At 35.4% G+C, this 20,907-nt stretch overlaps 1 protein-coding gene across 1 annotated transcript; it reads left to right on the forward strand.

Moving 5' to 3' along the window:
* The first annotated feature begins 1,453 nt into the window (after positions 1–1,453).
* Positions 1,454–20,284, forward strand: ZnT86D (solute carrier family 30 member 7). Its single transcript, XM_081730197.1, has 2 exons — positions 1,454–1,694; positions 14,169–20,284. Exon 2 carries the CDS (start codon positions 14,225–14,227, stop codon positions 15,281–15,283), a length of 1,059 nt encoding a protein of 352 aa, XP_081586323.1. The 5' UTR covers positions 1,454–1,694; positions 14,169–14,224; the 3' UTR covers positions 15,284–20,284.
* Positions 20,285–20,907: the final 623 nt, after the last annotated feature.

The following is a 20,907-nucleotide window of genomic DNA, read 5'->3' on the forward strand; positions in this document are numbered from 1 at the left end:
AACTCAAAAGGTATATTATCTACCTTTTTCTTCTTCATTTCGCGGTATATTTTTGAACTTGTCCAATGAACCATCCTTGTTTACTTCGTTTTCCGTTTTAATGTCTAAAATGTAAAGTTTATTCTTGCTGTCACCGGCTCCTCAATGTATTTTTTCTATCTTCCTCAAACTGAATTCGCTTATTAAATACTAATTTCTATCTTTAGTTTCTATATTGTCATAGTAGTTGTCCCTTGCTGCCCTTCTACAGTATTCGCATGAAATTTACTCTCATATATATATAATATTCAAATTTCTCTATCTTTTTAAATTTCTCTTGTCACCTTTGCATCTATTGTATATTTCCCTGTCTTTGTAGATTTCCCTCAGATAAACTTTCAGATAACTTTGTAAATTCTCAGATAAACTTTCTATACAACCTTTCCTTCCCTTCTCCAGTCTCCCTTAGCAATTATCGCTGGTTAAGCAATGAAAAAATTGTGTGCCTGCAGACGAGACTACTTTGACTAACCAAGAAGCGTAACTTTTAGAAAAAAAATCCTTCTTTGGAAGTGACACACGTCAGGCGGACATTCTAATCACATTAATCTAATGTTTAAGAGCAGACATAACTTTAATTTGTTCTGCCTACGTTTTCACTTCTTCCATATAGATCTAAATACTTTGAGTATTGATCCACTTATCTCGTACTCAAAATATTTGGCGTGACGCGTCTATGTCAGAGACGCCCGCCGTGCTTTCATGTATCATCTTGCAAAAGGACATCAATATATCGTAAACATTGTGTCTTTATCTCTAAAGCCCTGAGAGTATGTACGAAATAACTAAGTAATTCTTATAGACTATTTAATAAGTTAATCTTCACCCTTGGAAGCTTTATATGTCTTCATTCTTGCACAAAAGGAAAGTAGATTCGGAGGAGGTGCAAACTATTACCGCTGTAATATTTAGAGAATAAAAATTTCTAGTAACAATACGTTGAAAACAGATTATTGGACTAATATATTGATACAAAAATAATCTTGTAATCTCGTATCGTTAAAATAACACAAAAGAGTTTATTTTCCCTTGATGAGGCGGACGCTCCTTTCTAGATCCGCCACTGGCCCACGGAAGGTGTATTTCTCTTCGTCTTGCGCAAAAGTATGGAATATTCAGAAAGGTCCAAAATATAACCCGCTGTAATTGGATATAGTAGCTAGTTTGTAGTAACAATAGATCGAGGGCAGATTATTGACAGAAAAAAATTTATCGTCTCATCTTGCTGATATAACACACAAAAGAATTTTCTTTTCATGAAAAGGCATGACCCTAGCGAATCCGCCACTGAGTTAAAAAAAAAAAGTTGAGCGATAGTGAGAGCTGCCCACATGCTTGTCAATGAACATATACACTGTTACCATATGTTCTTAATTTTTTAAATTTAAATATATTGAAAATTAATTTTATATGCCTTCTCCAGTGCTACTCCAATGAAACTCCTACACCTGTAATAATTAATCACACACACACAGAATAATTTGCAGTCATCTTGTGCGTAACTTCCGGTTTCACATTGATGTGGCAGGAGCACTCGTGGATACAACGTGTGTTTAGAAGGGCAGGGGTAAAGAGGGTAATTAGCAAAGATGAAATGTATATATAAGTGTTATTATGTATTAAGCACCGGAATTTGTAATATCTAAATAACGAATGTAAGTATACTAAAACTGTTACCTAGTTTACTTTTAAGTAAGTATTAATGTGAAGGTAATATAGTTGTATATACTCTTTCCGTACACTGAGATAAAGCTGTTCTCTCGAGTGGCCTGTCAGTAACCAGATAAACGTATGGAAACCAGAACAAAACGGTAGTTGCATTTGTAATTCTTGTATTGTGTTACTTTTGGAACTTTGCAAAGTGACGAGTAAGCAGACCAATAAGTATGATATAATATTTGATTTTTACAGACATTTCCTCTATAATAATCCTTGCACTGTTATTCTTTCTGTTTCTACAAAATGCTTTATTTAAAGTCGAATTGTACTATATAATAATGAAACCAGCCTTCTGAATAAGATCGAAAATACTGACAGAAGTATTTTTCACCACACTACTTTAGCACGAACAGTTTCTAGTTGCCATACGGTATTAAAGCTAAGCTTCTGCTTCGATTTCTGCTGTTCCTGCCTTGATGTAAGATATTTTCACCGTTTTCTTAGAATACACGTGAGTGCCAGAGATGGCACTTTATTTAAAGTTAGAAGAGTATGATTTTTTTTCTTTTAACCTTGTTCTACGGGGTAAAAGAAAATATTGAACAGTACTTGGTATAATTTCTTATATGGTAATTACTTTTAAAATTTTACGTAAAATAGGTACACGAATACTTAATGATATTTGGTATGTAATAATATTAAATAACCGAAGGCATGGCATTACTGCTGTATCGCCGGACCAATTTTGAAAATCGAAAAAAGTACCAAAATGTCTGCATTCGGTTATATTTGGTTGGATTACATTAAGTTTCGTTATTCGGCGTATAGTTTGTGTACAAATCCCTAGTAAAAGTAGTAGTAGTAGTAGTAGTAGGAACGGGTTAGAAGCCCCGCAGGGGTTCATTGGGTTCTGTCCTCGACATGAAATGGTCAAATTAAAGACTTGTCCAAATTTTTCTGTACATTTTACAGTCTATGGACCCGTATAGTAAAACAAGTGTACCTCTCCGCGAAATAGTCCATCCGCCTCCACATACAGTGCCGGTTACAACATCAAAAACAATGAGCAAATACAACCTCTTTCTTAACTTTTACTGTTCCCCTTACCGTACTTTCACTCATTCTTCCTCACAAACAAATAAATTTTTCAATTGACCCGGTAATTTCCTAAAATTGGTCCGGCGATACAGCAGTTAATCCGAAGGCATTATTCAAGCAGACGGTTCTAACAAATATTGACACATTTCTTACATTTTTATGTTAAGTTAGAGCTTTGTATTTCTTTTAGCAGATCACGCACTAGATAAGGAGCTCCATTATTACTTGGAGATTGACTTTAGGAGTGTTCAATATAAATATAGTATATAAAACACGAACTAATTTGTGCTAGGTAGCCCATAAAACGTATGAATACTATCTAATCGAGTCAGGGCAGGATCGCAGCAGGGGTACCGAGCGGTAGCGAGGAAGTGCGTCTGTAGGAGCAGGCGCGGTAATTGTTTAGCAGACGGGGTCCAGAAGTACGTAAAAAATGCAAAATTTACGGGAGAAATGGAAGATGCAAGTACTTAGGTTTAACAGAACCTAACCTAAAGTAAACTAAACTAACCAAGTAGTAATAGAATTAAGCGAAATTCCATCATTTTTTCGAAAATTATGCTGGACTCCTATGCTAATATAATCTTAAATAAACTAACTTAACCTAACCTAAACTAAACTAATCTAATATGAACAGAAACTACCGAATTTGTAACACTTTTTCAGAAAAAGATAGCTGGATCTCTTCTGCTAAACATTGGCCGCAGGCGCGTCAGTGATGGCTTGTATACGCATAAACGAAGTTGTTTATAACGGCTTTCTATAAGTCACATTGCCGGCTCCGGAGCCGTCGATAGATTTGAGGGAGATAACTAAGTGCCATCCGAAAAGTATATTTGCGCTTGAAAGCGAGTGTTAACATGAGTGTTGCCATATTTCTAAAATAAAATAGGTTACTTTGCCCTAATTTGGATACGCGGCACACATTTGTGGATAACTTTTGCGTGCAGTTTTAGTATACGAATCCGTGTAGTAGTAGTAGGAATGGGTTAGAAGCCCCGCAGGGGTTGGTTAGGTTCTGTTCTCGACATGTAATAGGCAAATTAAAGACTTGCCCTAATTTTTCTCTACCGTACATTTTGCAATCTATGGATCCGTACAGTAAAGCTGCACTAATTTTTGTGTTGGTGGTGGGGAATTCAGGTTATTAGATATTATCTAACAAGACATCATTGAGGATTTTAATACAGATACGTAGGACCAAGCCAACTTCAGGGGTCCTGTCACCTGGGCGGCGGTATTTTGTCACGAAAATATTAGAATGTAGGTAATTTTGTTACCAGAAATGACCACAACACAGTGAATGAACTCGAAAAATTTTTTTGAACTGCTTTCTTTAATTTTCAACTGATGCAAAACTATAAAGTATAATCGAAATATATATATATTATTAAATAAGGTGTTACATATTTTAGTAATAGTATATTTGAAATAAGCGAAAAAGTTTCCGGTAATTCTATCACAGAAATATTACCATATAAGAAATTTTGTCGCGGTTATTATTTCATCTTCGTTGAACTAAGTAGACAAAGTAAGTGACCAACACAGTTTACCTTATCTTAATCAAACTTGGAAAACAATTCAACTGGTTAATGCCAACACTGTAAATCTTTAATGACATCCCTGGCTTAAAAAAAGTATCCACCCAGGTTTTCCTGTTCTAGTGATGGTGTTCCCATTCAATAACAGTAGATAATTGTGAAAAGGAATTTTAGAGGAAAATTCTTAAATTTTTCTCTGTGTTACTTCCCTCATTGAGTCATACTTGCAATAGGCTGTACACCGTCGGGAAGCTTTCTTCATTACCTTTCGAATGATAAATAATTTTCTTCTTTACTCCTACTACAGGGAATACTCCCTGGATCATTTCTCATCTTTGTCTTGAGCCAGTTGACGAATTTTATACCCCAATAGGAATGTTATTCTTTATAGTCAGTAATTTTTATGTGTAGTCCTTATATTCGTTTCAGATGAAGAAAAGAAAATTAGTGTGCAACATGATTACGTTTCTTTTCAACACGCTTGGCATTTCTAACTTTCTTTTTTTTTTGTTTATCCTATAAATCGCAGTCTCTGGTTGTTCGTGTTAACAACTGTTCTGGGAGATCAGATTCGTATAGCCAAAACAAATGCTCGTATTGCTCTAAATTTCCCCTCTTTTCCTCCTTCCTGCAGGTTCTTTATGAGGCTCCTTTCTGTCCATTGGTGGTGTCCATGTCGAAATGCATCCAAATAGTTCACTTTGTGATATCAGTGAGTGAGAAGACTTCCATTTGGTTCAACTTCTCGTTTCAGTCGAACGTGTGTGTGTGCGTATGTTTTTGTATTGTGAGTGCGTATTTCGTGTGTGGTAAAAGTTATGGTGAATATTTTATTATTTCAGCATAATGATGTCACTTAGCAAACCAAGTACCAGCACAGATACTGATACCAGTAAGAAAAAGCGACAGATGTTATGCTTTATAGCCAGGCAAGAAACATGGTTTTCTCGGTTTATATATAGATACTTTAAAAGGCTGTTGAATGAGCCGTACGTGTTAGGAGTTCCTTTGCCATAAAATATTGAACCACATGCTTCTTCGGACGAAAGGTAGGATAGTTAAGGCCTATAGTTCAAATCCCGCCTCGGGGGGCGCGGTGGCTCAGTGGTAGAGCGTTCACCTCTGGTGCTTGGGGTCCCGGGTTCGATCCCAGCCCCCGCCAAGTGAACTTTGTGGTGGACAAACACCGTGCTCGTGGGTTTTCTCGGGGTTCTCCCGTTTCCTCCCACTTTCTTCATTCCACCATTTCACTCATATCTCATTATCACCGTCTCCTTTAGCCTAACCGGCATAACCGTGGGACGTAAAACTTAAAGATTTCATTTCAAATCCCGCCTCGGATATGGATGTAATGTGTTCAATGAATTTAGTTCAACTGTTTAATTTAGTTAACGAATGGGTGGAAATAGATGTAATGCTGAGCAGTGATTTATCTACACCCCCCAGACCCCCTCTAAAATTTTAGGTCACCCCCCGGAAATAAATTCCTTACACTCCCCAACTAGGGGGGTGCGATATTTAAAAAATTCATTCTCGTTCTGCCTAAAGGCCCTCCAGAACTTTGTAGAAAATATTTTAAATGATCTTATCTTTAGCCCCGTTCTGTCTAATCTTTGGAGACAGGGAATTCTATGCGAGGAGAAAATTTTTAGGGAACTGCAACACCAGGAAGCTTGACATATTACGTTACAGCATATTACAGTAAGACCATTCATTTTAATTATGAAAAGTAATTGTGATGCTATTTGATTTTTAAAAAAAGTCGTTCTTGTGTGGTAGCATATAGTAGTCTTTTATTTTGAGTAATGTATAAATATTTATTTTAATTCTGAAGTACTGATCAAGATTTTTTTTTTTTTTTTTTTAATTTTTAGAAAAGATCAAAATGTGAAATATATACTTACTATAACAGTCTTACGTCTTTTATTGGGTTTCCAGCATTTTTTTTTTTTTTTATGTTATTTCCGTAAAGTGAAGAATTTCAGATAACATTTTAGATGCATAACAGTTGAAGAAAAAGTATAATCATTCTTTTATTAATTTGCGCCTATGATTCTGTCGTTTGAATTTAGTCAGTTTTGTCTGAATTTTCCTTGGGGGTTTGTCCTCTTGAATTTTGTCCTGCATTCGTAATAATCTGTTTGGTGATTCTAACAGAGACTGTAAGAATAATAACTATTTCTTCAAGTTTCATCATAAATTTTAGATGTTATTCTTGTTGTTCTCGGAAAAATGACGAGAATACAGTTCGTTATCAGCAGGGTTATTCACATCTACTTTGGTAAAGATGAATGTTATTTTTTGTTTTAATAAATGCGGGTAAATGGAAAATTGATTGACAGTTGCAAGAAAGCCATTTGACATTGTAACTGAAACGAACATAAAATAAACTTAATTCGGTGTAATATCAAATTATCTCATATCAAGATTTTATTCTCTTTTTAGTAGTTCATCTCTAACATTCTAAGAGTCGCAGTACGTAAAAGGTGCAACAGTTCACATCCTCGAGACATTTTGGCCATATATTAAGTAAACAATGCAAGAGGATGCATAAGGCGACTCTTAAGAAAGAATGCTAGTGTTTTGCATCACAACTCCTTTTTCGGCATCACCTTATCAGTTAATTTGTATTATATACATAATTCTATACTATATGCAATAGTATTATCTATACTTCTATGTTTATATTTGAAATACTTGTATGTTTTTTTGTAGTTTCAATCAAATCAAGAGGTCTAATAATCGGGGATAAGGATCGTCTTACGGATCCTTTTGCAATGTTTGCTAAATATATGGCCACACATGTCTTGATGATGTGAACTGTAGCACCTTTTACGTACTGCAAGCAGTGGCGGTTTTAACGGGTAGGCACGGACCTACCCAAAAATTTTGAAAAATATATAAACACCAAAAGATACAATACAGAGTAAATATATTTTCCACTTTTTATATTAATGGTAAATAATTATTTAATAAACAGCATCAACCACGACTGTGAAAGTAATTTCCTGTTGTCATTAATCAATCAGATGTGCATATGTATAGCATGTTGGAGATGAAGTACTGGAAAACAATAAAATTTTGTGAAATAACTTGATACTAGACCAAAGTAAGTTTGTTTTATCTTCGTTTCAGCTACAGTGTCAAACGGCTTTCTTGCAACTGAGTCAATCAATTTTTCATTTCTCTGTAGGTAGCTTTTTTTTTTTTTTTTTAATCACGTTCATTTTTAACGAAATAGATGTAAATAACACTGTTAATAACAGAACTGTATCTAGTCATTTTCCGAGAAGAACAAGTAGAATAACATCTAAAATCTATGATAAAACTTAAATAGTTATTCTTCTTACAGAATCTGTTACAATTACGAAAGAAAAATTCTCTTGAAGAAATCCCTCCCAGGACAGAATTCCTCATCTCGAAAGATTACGCAGGACGGGAATTCCCGTTCTGCCTAAAGATCATTTAGAATATTTTCTACAAAGTGCTGGAGGGCCTTTAGGCAGAACGGGAAGACATCATTAAAAATCTTGCTATTTTGGTTTTTAAAAGATTTTGAATTCTTGTTTTTTTAAGTGCCAATAGAATAAAACAACTTACTTTTGACAAGATAAATTTTCAAGCAAAGCACGCAACGCAAGATTGAATGGAAATCAACCTTTACACGCCTCTGATCGTCACAACAACGTTTAATCAATCGATTCCAGCGATTTCATTTCGACGTCACACCAAGCATGAGAAAGTCGACGCTAATTGCTTCTGGCTGAGGAAGGAAATGCAATGGCCTATAAGGAGGCCCATGCCGAAGGGAGACCCATTTAAGTTTCAAAGATTAAGTTTATAATGTTAGGATGTTAAAATATACTTTTCAGCTTTCGTATTATTTCAAATTCTTTCCTCATTATTGTTCTGTAGTCTTAATATTTTGAGGTTAGTGCTTAAAAAGCTGTTTAATTTATCGCGAAGACTATGTATTGAGACTGGAATAATAAGCAGAAAGGATTTGTCAATATTCAATAATTTGCAACTGAGAGTATAACGAATTTTACTTTCTTGCTTGGTAACAAGGGGGGGGGGGACTAGGTCTTTACCTACCTTAACACTGGAGGTTGTTTTTATACGCCATTGTCCATTAGTGTGAATATAGGCCTACTTGTTTCAATTTCATTGTTGTGTGTAACAGTTCAGTAAAGTTCTTTAAAGAAGAGAACGGGGGATCGCGCTGTAGTTCCTCTGCTTAGCCAAACCATAGCCACATTCTTTTACCACTTGGCAACGTCGCATCAAAGCTTGCGTTTTGTTTGTGTAGCTGAAATGCCAAGGTGTTTGTCACAGGCTTTAGATCCATCAGAATAGTAGTATACCTTTTTTGGGCCAAACTGTTTTGTCAAGGACACAATAAGTTTTCGACACACTCCGTAATTACAACATAACCGACATGCATTGTTTCAATTTACCCTTTATAGTACAGTACAAACAGTAATGATATCGGCTGTAATTTCCTGTAGGGAGTAGAGGGGCACAAACGGGAGACAAAGAAAATATTTGGAGGGCAGCTATTCTTTGTATACCGAAAAGCATAGTTTTATGTTATTTGACCTACATTATAACAGCACATTTATGGGGGGCCAGACGTATTCACCAGGAGGTTCCCGTCCCATGACCCCTCGGCGTTGTCACTTACTATAAATGGATGAACAGTGGTTTGCTCACTAGTCCAGTGATAACTTTTATCCGTCATCCTCTTCCACAAAATTATTTCCATCTATATTTACCCCTGAGCAATTTTCAGCCACGTTTGCTAGTGGAAACTTGTAACAAATAGCCCCGTGCTTATCCCAAAATAAAACTTTGGGAATACATTTTTGAAAATTTTCATAATATGGCTTTTTGAGAAACGTTATTTAAAATCTGAATTTTTTGAAAATAAAAAAAATTAAAACAATTCTACAATGGTATGCATCTTCTGAACGCCCTTTACATAAGCTTTAAAATTACACCTTAACCTACTTCTTAGTTCCTTTAGGTTAGCCACAGATGCCTATCGAACAGATGTCGTCGTATAATTTTTGAGAACTTTAGGAGCCTGTAATTTCAAAATCAGTGTACATATCAACCTGAAATGTCAAGGTTTGTTATTTTCCAATGGCATCAAGAACTGTAGGTACCAAATTTCATCAAAATCTGGCGTAGTAAGGTAGAATTTGTTTAAAAATTGTGCTGATTTGACATGGAATGGCTCGAAAGTAGGAAAGCTTTCAAAATACTAACTGAAAAACCACTGTTAGGACCTAGATGCAGGTGGGATGACAATATTAAGGTGTTCTCGCAGAAATAGGAATACAAAGTGTTAACTGGATCCAGTTGGCTAACGGAAGAAGTCAATGGAGAACTTTTGTGAATGCGACATTGAACAGTCGGGGTTTTCAGTGAATTAAAAACTTTAATGTCAAAATGTCAGTTTTAGTAAGTCGCAAGACGCATTTGTCCTTTTCCTAATCATTCGAAGTTCAGCCATTATTAAAATTGTTACCCATACAAATTGTATTTGGTTTCGAATTACATATTAGGGTGAAATTATTGGATAGATACAAAAAGTACTTTGTCAGTTCCCAACCTTGTAATCGTTTAGTGTTCCAACATTATCTCACAACTCTCCATTACGAAATAAATGAGAAATGTTTAATTAAATTTATAATTATTATCTTAAAGATGGTTGCTTACCTCACTAATACAGCATAATGTAATAAAAATGTTCTAAAATATGCAGTGCTATTGTGGAAGATATGATTAATTCTTTTAGACATATTTTAGATACATTCTATACCTTCATGTGCAGAGGTTGATGGTAGAAAGAGCAATATTAGTATTCAGATTTATCAGATCGTGATGGGGAGAAAACTTGTTTCGATCTCTTGTCAGTGTATCAGGAGTGAATATTGTCTTAATTGTAAATGATAGTTTTAGAGTAAAAATATATTTTTAGTGGTGAATTGTTTAGTGTACGGTTACGTAGGTCAGTAACTTAGCATTTTAGTAACATATGGCTTTGTTTATGATCGTTAATGCGGAATAGATTTAATAAGTGTAATTCGACTATTGACGCGAATGTTTGGATTTCATCTCGTATTCATTAAGAAACGATACTTACCCCAAAGCAGGCAGAATTACCAAACTGTGAACGTTTCAGCAGAGATTCATTGCCTTCTTCAGTACAGATCCTTTCCCAAAAATAACGTTGTATGTGAAACTACATCTTGTTGATTATATCATTTTCTTTTTATTTTAATAGTGATCTTATAATTTATCCTGTACTTATATGCTCCGATATCTTACATAGTTGACTAATAATAATTAAAAATCCTTATTATAAGTCCAGGGTTCCTACTGCTCAGGGAAGCTCAAGGAAAAAGACTGTAAATCAGGGAAATTTTATAAATGAATGTATAAGAAGTATCGTATCTTATACGTTTGTGGGTAGATACTAATGATCACAAAGTGTACGTATGAGCAATTGACTACTATTTGTCTCTATAGAGTAAATGTTCTCATATATAAATATTCACCGTTATTTATTCCTTATTTATGCAGCCTTGGCCAAAAGTATTGAGCACCGAGGTTAACTTTGAATTCTGGGAAGAATATTAAACGAAACGAAATGGAAACAACTTGTATGTTTATAATGTGTATTATGCACAAGAAATCAATTTTTAGTGGTCCTACCCTTTACCTTAATTACGGCAGAAATTCTTGTTGGTAGAGAGCCACAAGCTTCTTACAATATTCGGGACTTAATAGCGTTCCACTCTAGATGCAAGCGATCTTTTAACTCGTCTTAGGTAGTAATTGTGTGACGCCTGACGCTGCGCTTTAAGAAACCCCATAAATGTTCAGTGGAGTTCAGGTCCGGTGATTGAGCAGGCCAGTCCAGGGGCTCAAAATCTTTTTCTCGAAACCAAGCCATTATGACAGGTTGCGTTATTCTGTTGAAACTTAACAGCGTCCATGTTCGTATTACCAAAAAGTGGTGTAAAAGACGACAGTAATGCTGATTCGAGGACGTTTATGTGTTGTTTAGAGTTCATACGACCTTCACACACGCACATTTGTCCCACTCCAGCAGCGTTCATGCAGCCCCAGATCATTACGCTGCCTCCGCCGTGTTTCATGGTCAGTATCACACACTTTGGTTTACATTCCTCGCCTACCCAGTGACGGACATAGGTCTTACCCGCTGTACCAAAAATCTGAAATGAGAAGAAATATTGTAGAGACTTCACGCATTATTATTTTTTGTTAATATATTTAAGTTTCGAATCAAATTGTTACCAGTTAATAAAACATCAAATTGACTAACTTACCTCAAAGTTTGACTTGTCGGACCACAAGACAACTTGACCAATCTTGTTCGGTGAAACTTTGGTATTTTAAAGCTCACTGATACCGTGCCTTTTTATTCTTGTCGAATAACCATGGCTTCTTCCTGGCTTTACAGCCTTTAGGAGAGCTGCTTGAAACCTTTAGACACTCAGCAGCGAGATCTGATGATGGTTTCTTTTTTTAACGACTCTCTCACTATCTGCCGGTCCACACGGTCTGTCGTGATTCGTTTGCGCCCGGTTCTGGACCTATTAACATGTGATTCGGTCATGGCGAATCGCTCAATAACATATTGGACAGATCGGCGCGAACATTTCACAGTTTTCGAAATCTATACCTGCGATGTGCTTGCTCGTGCAAAAGTTGTATCCGCATAAGTTTGTCTATACTCAATTCGTTTCTTGTAGGCAATTTGAAACAATAGCCCTACATGTCACAAATCGAAACACCAACCGCACACTAGATCACATGATGTCTCCACAACGAGCGAAAGTAGCGACCTGAAAAATAAATAGAAAACGTTCAAAATTACAAATTGTATTACACCAGATAGTTTATTCGTAGCTTTGACGTAGGTCACTGTTTTTCCTCTTTTGTAGATGCCGACAAAATACTTCCTACACAACAGGGTTTATATACTGCTATGGTTCTCGTACACTGCAAATTTAGTAAGGTGCTCAAAGTGCTCAAATTTAGTAAGGTTTTTTCTGTTGTATTTCAGTTTATTAGAAAATGTAATTGATCGACGACAAGTAACAAAATTGGAACTGTGTAATGATTCTGGTTATTTTCTAACCTGCGTATTTGAAATTATGCCGATGCTCTAGTGGTTACTATATTTCGGTTGGTAAAATTTAAGTACAAGGTGTGATCGTAAAATACGGTGAATGTAATTGTACAATGTTATCTATCGATGTTTTTATCCATTTCAACTAATAAGCCCGGTATCCTAAACTTTTGGTACAGTCAGTGTCGAGTTTGAACGACTTGTGACATGTTAGTTCGCTTCTAGAGGCAGAAGAGTGAGGTCGCGTGCCAACATTTAAGTTTTGTTCTATGCTGCAACAAAGTGCTAAAGAACCTCACGAAATGTCAAAATCAGTATATGGCGATGGAGCGGTGGCATTGAAGACTGTTTACAAGTGGCATGAGCGATTCAAAAGCGACAAAGAATGGGTTCAAAGCGAGCAACGATCGAGATGCCCTTCGACGTCAAAAACAGATGAAAACGTGCAAAAACTGGCATAAATGATTTGTTCAAACAGACGAATGACTATTCGAGAGCATTCCGAAGAACTAAACATCTCGTATGGGTCCGTGAAAGGCATTTTGACCGCCGATATGAAATGGGCAGATGGCTTCCTTCTTCACCACGAAAAGGCGCCGTGTCACACGTTTTTGATTCATGAGTTTTTCGCGGAAAATATATTCCTGTCTGTCCACATTCGCTGTGCTCTCCACATATAGCACCATACGACTTCTGGCTCTTCCCAAAAGTTAAAACTGTGCTTTTAACGCCATTCCTGACATTGAGAGAGAGCCACGACAGTGCAGCTGAACTCCCTTCCAAAAGAAGTCTTCCAGAAATGCTTCCAGTCATGAATTCAACGTTGGAATAAGTTCATTGCTAGCCAAGGACAGTACTTTCAAGGAGATTAAATCAAATTCCATGTAAGCTTATTACTTTGTTTCTAATAAAATGATTCACCTGAAGGAGATTAAATCAAATTCCATGTAAGCTTATTACTTTGTTTCTAATAAAATGATTCACCTGAAGGAGATTAAATCAAATTCCATGTAAGCTTATTACTTTGTTTCTAATAAAATGATTCAACTGAAGGAGATTAAATCAAATTCCATGTAAGCTTATTACTTTGTTTCTATTAAAATAATTCACCTGAAGGAGATTAAATCAAATTCCATGTAAGCTTATTACTTTGTTTCTAATAAAATGATTCACCTGAAGGAGATTAAATCAAATTCCATGTAAGCTTATTACTTTGTTTCTAATAAAATGATTCACCTGAAGGAGATTAAATCAAATTCCATGTAAGCTTATTACTTTGTTTCTAATAAAATGATTCAACTGAAGAAGATTAAATCAAATTCCATGTAAGCTTATTACTTTGTTTCTAATAAAATGATTCACCTGAAGGAGATTAAATCAAATTCCATGTAAGCTTATTACTTTGTTTCTAATAAAATTATTCGCCGTATTTTTAAATTATTTTTTATCACACTTCGTATTCGCAGGGCTATAACTTTTTTGCCGAAACGTTCATAGTTGAATAATTCTGGATGTTTTTAGAGTAAAGTAATTAATAATGAATATGTATCCTGTTAAATCAAGTAACAATTTCGTTTCATATTGTTACGAAATATCACCAAGTGAATAATTTGTTTTGTAATGAAAGTGGAATGTAATTTTTGTTCTTTTTATTCTCTTTCTAGGATTGATGTGAAGAGTCGCCAGAGGAATTAACTAATTTCGATCGATTATTTTCGTGATGCTTCCCGTAACGCATAAAGATGCGCCAAGAACACTTAAATCGCGTATTAAAGAAAAATTACAAGGATGGATGCGCCTTGTATTTTCGGACAGAAACTCAAGAAATTTATTTCTTTTTCTGTTACTTAATCTCTCGTTTGCGTTTGTTGAATTATTATACGGAGTTTGGACGAACAGCTTGGGACTTATTTCTGATTCTTTTCATATGTTCTTCGACTGCACTGGCCTACTTGCAGGACTTATAGCTTCAGTGATTACCAAATGGCGGGCCAATGAGAAGTTCTCGTACGGCTATGTGCGGGCCGAAGTTCTGGCCGGCTTTGTCAATGGGTTGTTTCTTCTATTCATTGCATTTTTCATCATGTCGGAAGCCGTAGAAAGGCTGATTGAACCTCCGGAAGTAAAACATGAGCGTCTTTTTCTTGTATCGGTGGCTGGGTTTATAGTGAATTTAGTTGGTATTTATGCATTTCAACATCACCATGGACATTCTCATGGCGTCGCACCAGCAACTGGTGGTGGTCACGGGCATTCCCATTCGTCGCATGGGCATTCCCATAATCACGGTGATCATGGGCATGGACATTCTCATGAACCAAACCTTACAGGTGGAAATTCCCAGATAATGCAGGGTGTTTTCCTTCATATTTTGGCCGATACGCTTGGAAGTGTCGGAGTGATCGTATCTGCTATTCTGATGCAGTCGTTTGGTTGGATGATTGCAGATCCTATTTGCTCCATGTTTATAGCGATTCTAATAGCTTTAAGTGTTCTAGCTCTTATTAAAGATTCTATATATATTCTTATGCAGAGACAACCAGTGGCGCTAGACACACTTCTCCCTCAATGTTACCAGAAAGTGATGCAATTGGAAGGCGTATATAGTGTTCAGGAACCTCATTTTTGGACACTTTGTAGTGATGTGTACGTTGGTGCTCTAAAATTAGAAGTGTCACAAAAGGCGGACCCTCGCTATATTGTCAGTCACACACATATGATATTTGCTGCGGTAGGCGTTCGACAGTTGTATGTGCAGTTAGATTATGCTCCAATGTGATGAAATCTTAAAATAGGAATGTGGCATAATATTGATGTATGTGTAAGTGACAAAATGGACAAGTTCGAGCGAGTGATTACTCATATTATTTAAGAACGTGGTTTCAGTCACATGTAAGATGACTACGATTTGTGAAGTGAAATGAAGTGTTGTGATTGTCGCTTAGTAATGGCATTAGTATATTTTTTTTTAATTAAAGAAAAAAACTCGATGATAATTTGGGGGAATAATGAGCACGAGGTATTTCCTACACACACACAAACACATTCCATTATTAAATTTCTCTCTCTGTAATTGTTTACAACGATGTATGTTTTAACTACCCTATTATTAAGAAATACATCTGGACTACATTCAGTCGAGAGTGTAAGAAAGAGATATACTAGTGAAGATTCTATTGTTCAAATTTTAATGCGAATGTAGCAGCGAGAGATTTGTTGGTAAAAATAACAGCGAAAAGGAGTGAACTCATCAGGTTGAGAGTGTTTTGTTTCCGCTGTTCGGTACTCATCTACAAAATATTTCAATAACACTTGGATCATGCGTTAGGTATGTTACGGCTAGCGTACATTATGGTGTACAGTCACGAGCAAAAATGTGTGTATATATCGTCCAAGCATCTTTTGGTTAAGAATTTTAAGACGAATTGAATCATAGTACAGATCTCTGTGGTGAAGAGGGGAATTAGATTCTTTCAATATTAATGAAAATTAGTAGAATCGCAGGGTGCGTATGTACACATTTTTGTTTGAGACTACATTCGAGTTCAAAAGGCTAAACTTATTACTCTAAAGAAAAAAAAATACTTCAACTTACGACCCCTGTGGAAGTCACTTTTATACTTCATTCTTACAGAATTACAAAAGTGTCTTTCATGGAAATAGTGTAAATTTAATGGTATCTTTTCATGTTTAAAAACATGAATATCATTTTTACTTTAACCTTTTCATATTATCTTAATAGAGGTCAGTTTTGCAGATAAAGTACTTTTATAAAAAGTCTCTAGGCAAGGCCAACCAGTTTATTGTAGGATTGGCTAAAATTTTTAATTATATCCGAATACTATCTATATATGTAATATAAAAATTGTGTGGAAGCTTTCAGTGCGCTCAAATGTTTTCGTCAGTCGACTTTGAAGATGAGTGAAACAGCAAATTTTTCTAAAGGCAAAATAGTATTTCCTCTTTGATACAACAAGAATAGGGAGTTATAAGATTTGCTGGTTTCTTCAGAAAATTATCTGTTGAATTTGTTAGGTGAACTATTCAATCACTTATCCGAAAAGTGTCCTCAGAAAGAAATTGTGTCGTCCTCATCTTCAGACCCGACTGACCAATATATTCAAGCGTGTTGTAATCTTTCGGCAACTCGAAACTATAAAGGTAAAGAAAAAAATCCAGGTATACTTATATCTGATATTCGATAACCAGATATTTTGAGCATCTCTAGTTTGTTGTCAACGATAAGAATGAATATAAACAGTTGTACACTCGTGTCCAAAATTATTGTCGCATGTTTATAAATATGTTTTTGTAGGAATATAATTTGATAACGAATTCGCCCGGTATTTCTTACAATGTTAGTATGTGTATAATCGGCAAAGACATGTATGTGGAAATATATTGTTAAGAGAGCAGTAAATAAGAACAATAAAACGAAAATAAAACTTTCTTGTCCATTTAGCAACATTTTGTTTTATTCATTCTAATTTTCGTATTTATATTTCTTTTGCTATGAAATTTACCAAATATACATTTTCCGATTATACACATAGTATCAGTCATAAAAGTGCCCTGCAAAATCATCATCAAATTATATTCTTACAAGAAGATAGTTATAGATATGCGACAATCATTTTGTACATGAGTGTATATTTGAAAGATTACTTTGCCAAGTTGTTTTTTTTTTTTTTTTTTTTTTTTTTTTTTTTTTTTTAAAGGAATAAATTTCCTTATCCTTACGATTTTAATTTCTGTAGAGTCCATGCACAATCTTGCTTTCGGGTCTCTCGAGAGTCTTAGTCACCGCAGTTAAAAATAAGATTAAAAAAAAAAAAAATCAGGGATAAAGAGGAAATCCTAAGGCACGGAACAGTACTAAAATTCTTGTCTAATGAAGTAGCTGAAGTAACAAACGTTAAATGATGTGCGGCTGTACAACAGAATGACCAGGTTTAGTAATAGTAGAGTGTATATGTATCCATGTTAAGGATATCCATATGTATCCATTACGTTTTGGCTGTGTTGTTAAAGAAATAAAACGAATTTTCGAAAATCAGGCTTTGTGTCATTTTTAGAGTCAAATAATATTCTTGAAAGTGTAATATTTTGTATTTTGTTTCTTTTGAATGCTTCGATAGATCTCAAAGTGGATATTGGGCATCACTGAGATTTTCTTTACACGTGTTTTTACATTTGTTCGGATATACCTATCTAACTTCCCTGAACGGATTCTCATGCAAAAAAGTTTTTTTTTTTTTTTATTTTTTTAATTAGATTAAGAGCATTTGTCAGAAAAGTATTATCACCAAAAATAAACTTTGTTTCAAGTTTGTCGAAGCATTTAAAAGAGAGCAACACAATATCAAGCGATTCAAAAATGTTATTTGACTCCAAAGATGGATTTCTCTTAAAGTAGACGAGACTTAAGAAAGAAAAAAAAACTGCTACAAGTGAGTAGGAGATAGGACATTACTCGAACAGACAGTTCTACCATATTTTGACAGATTTCTTATATTTTCAGGTTAAGTTAGGTTAGGTTCATTAGGACATTCATTTTCTCCGGGTTTATTAGGTTGATTAGTCAAGGAGACAGACCTTGAAATTTCTATTTGGTAGAACCGTCTGCTCGAGTGAATCCGGAGATAGTGACAATCGAAAGAAAGAAAGAAGAAAAAAGTTGGCAGCATTTCCCAAATAGACGAGTCATAGCCTGGTCATTGTTACTAAACCTTCACATCAATTGACGTTCGTTGTTTCAACCTCCTTGGATAAGGGGGCTCGGTGGTAGAGCGCGTACCTCTGGTGTTAGGAACCCCTGGTTGGATCCCAGGCCAAATGAATTTGTGGATATAATGTCTGTAGGTTTTCTCCGGGTCCTCCCACTCTCGTATTCAATCAATTTTTTCATTGGCATTCGTCTTCATTAACCTTTAAACGCCTGTCAGGGATTTGAACAAAATCATAATCTCTCACGTTGGGGGCCCTGGTGACACCTTCCCCTAATTATCACAGTCATGAGGAATACACCGTTGGAAAGTTTATAGAACACAGATGGCAACGAGGTAACATTTGTGATATTTCTGCCCTGTTCGTAGAAGTCGTCTTAGATTGGAATTGTCCTGAAGATAAATGTAATTGGTACCGTCAAAAAATAGGCCAAATTTGCGCCACTCCCCCTCCTCCCCCATATAAGCAACAAATACAGCAGGATGTCTACTAAGATTCCATAATGAAATTTCGTGACCTTGTCTTTACCAAAACACAAAAATTTCTTAACATTCTCAAGAGCGAATTAGGCCGAATTTTCATGCAAGCAATAGAAGCGTGCTTTGCTTGCGATTTGATGGCGTCTAAAGCCGACCATAGACATTTTCGGTGGTGATTTTTAACGTTTTGTAAAACAAAATTTTCCAGACTGTACTTGTTTTTGGACAGATACAAAAAATCGTGACTCAAAAGCAAAATTTCGTGACTTTCTTGACTTTTATGACCGTTTTCTGATTTCGTGACCTTTTCATGACTTTCGTGACCGATAGACACCCTGTGCACATACATGGTGTTACCAAGTAGTGGACTACTTCATTGCTTCACATACCAATTTTTATATGAGTGTACACCGAATGGTGGGGGGAATGGCCCCCAAGAAAACCTGTTTAAAAAAAAAAAAAAAAAAAAAAAACTTGGTACTCCCCACATACATAAAATGCATATCGGCGGAAAGCTTCATCCTTCGGGAATACAGTGATACCAAAATTGTCTGCCTAGCTAAATTAGGGACGGGGTTATTGAGGTTTAAACCCTGGACGCAGCAGTTGCATCAATAGGCGTTTAAAGGTTAATCATCCATCTCCTTCAGTCTAAAGCACATCGTGGGACGTAAAACTAGAAATTTAGTTTCCTCCATTGGACAAGGAGTTTAGACCTTGTAACTTGGTTGCATTATTAATATTTATTACTTTTTTTTTTTTTTTTTTTTTAATCGTAACCAAGGCAATGCAAGAAAGCTGTAGGAATTAGAATCGAGTAAGTTATGGGAAATATTTGAGTTAACGATTATAAATATATCAGTTACTTGATTACAATACTGATCAACTCTTTCTTTCAGCTTCGGAAACAGTGTATTGTTATACTTATCAATGGTTTGAAATGTCAGTTCAAATCAAATTATGCATTTTCTGTATCTTTTCAATTACATGGCTTCTCTGTGGATTTTTTTTCGTTTAGAAAATATTTAACAGAATCTAGATGGTTAAGGAGCGCCTAGAAAGAGAGAAAGATTATTAAATATTGTATTCCTAGCCAAATGAAAGTTCGTATGAATAATAAGGCAACGTGTTGTCCTTGATCTCAACGCAGTGGTGGCCTTGAGTAGAAGTGACTAGAAGTAATATTAATGAACTATTTCAGTATTACATAAAAGTGGAAGAAAAAGAAGATTATCATAGTATTAAATATCTTTACTTTTCCAGAATAGTGCGGACTAAACAGATATTGAATACTTGATTTTTTAAACTTCTTTAAAATATATAATGTGTGAAGCAGTGTGCACTTCTATGTAAAGGAAATATTCTTTTATTTTGTATTCTTTTTTTTAAATTATCTTTCTAAGGGTTGTTTTTCTTCTGAAATTACGTGGGTTGTCGGTCAGATCGATTGGTTGTGAGGTATTTGCCCGGGGAACTAAAATCGAATAAATAAGTCTATTGTGTTAATGAAAGTCTTCTGTTAATTGTAAATATGAAATGTATTTAAGACTATTAAACTGTTTATTACTATGTTACATCCTCTGGTTTATTTCATGTATTCTTTATAAATGTGTGTGAAATCTTATATAATAAGGGAGCAAGGGAATGGGAAGGATTCACATTCAGTACCAGCTGCTGAGTGGAGTAGACAGGTATCTGTTCATACTAGCCTTTTTAAAGTCTCTTATCGTTCTTGAAGTGGAAATTGGTATTGAAACCTGCAATAATAAATTTGAACCACTTCCGATTTAAGTAGAGTGTTCAGGATAGTCATAGTACGTTGGCTTAAGACGCTGAATCCTTTGTGAATTAAAACATTTCGGTGTATCTTACTGTTTTTGATCTATGACAATAAACACTGAAACCGGAAATGACTAATTTGAACCACTTCCGGTTTGAATAGAGAGCTAACGGAGAAGGAACCTGTTAGTGAGACAGGTTTCTTTTTCCGAATTAAATGCCAAGCATTCATTTTCAGATTGTGAAAGTACAACAGAAAGCGTCGACGGTGCTCAAGGAAGTCTCACGTGGAAGGTTCCGTCACGGTTTTTAGCGATGGAAAATTCATATACAAAGGTGTATTTGTTAGAGAACGAGAGTTTCTGAAAAGGATTAGTTTGTAAGCAAGACCTTGTATTTATAGTACGCAAACATTATT

Source organism: Thermobia domestica, chromosome 11 (genome assembly GCF_964235325.1).
Source record: "Thermobia domestica chromosome 11, izTheDome1.hap1.1, whole genome shotgun sequence".
In the NCBI taxonomy this organism is placed as follows: domain Eukaryota; kingdom Metazoa; phylum Arthropoda; class Insecta; order Zygentoma; family Lepismatidae; genus Thermobia; species Thermobia domestica.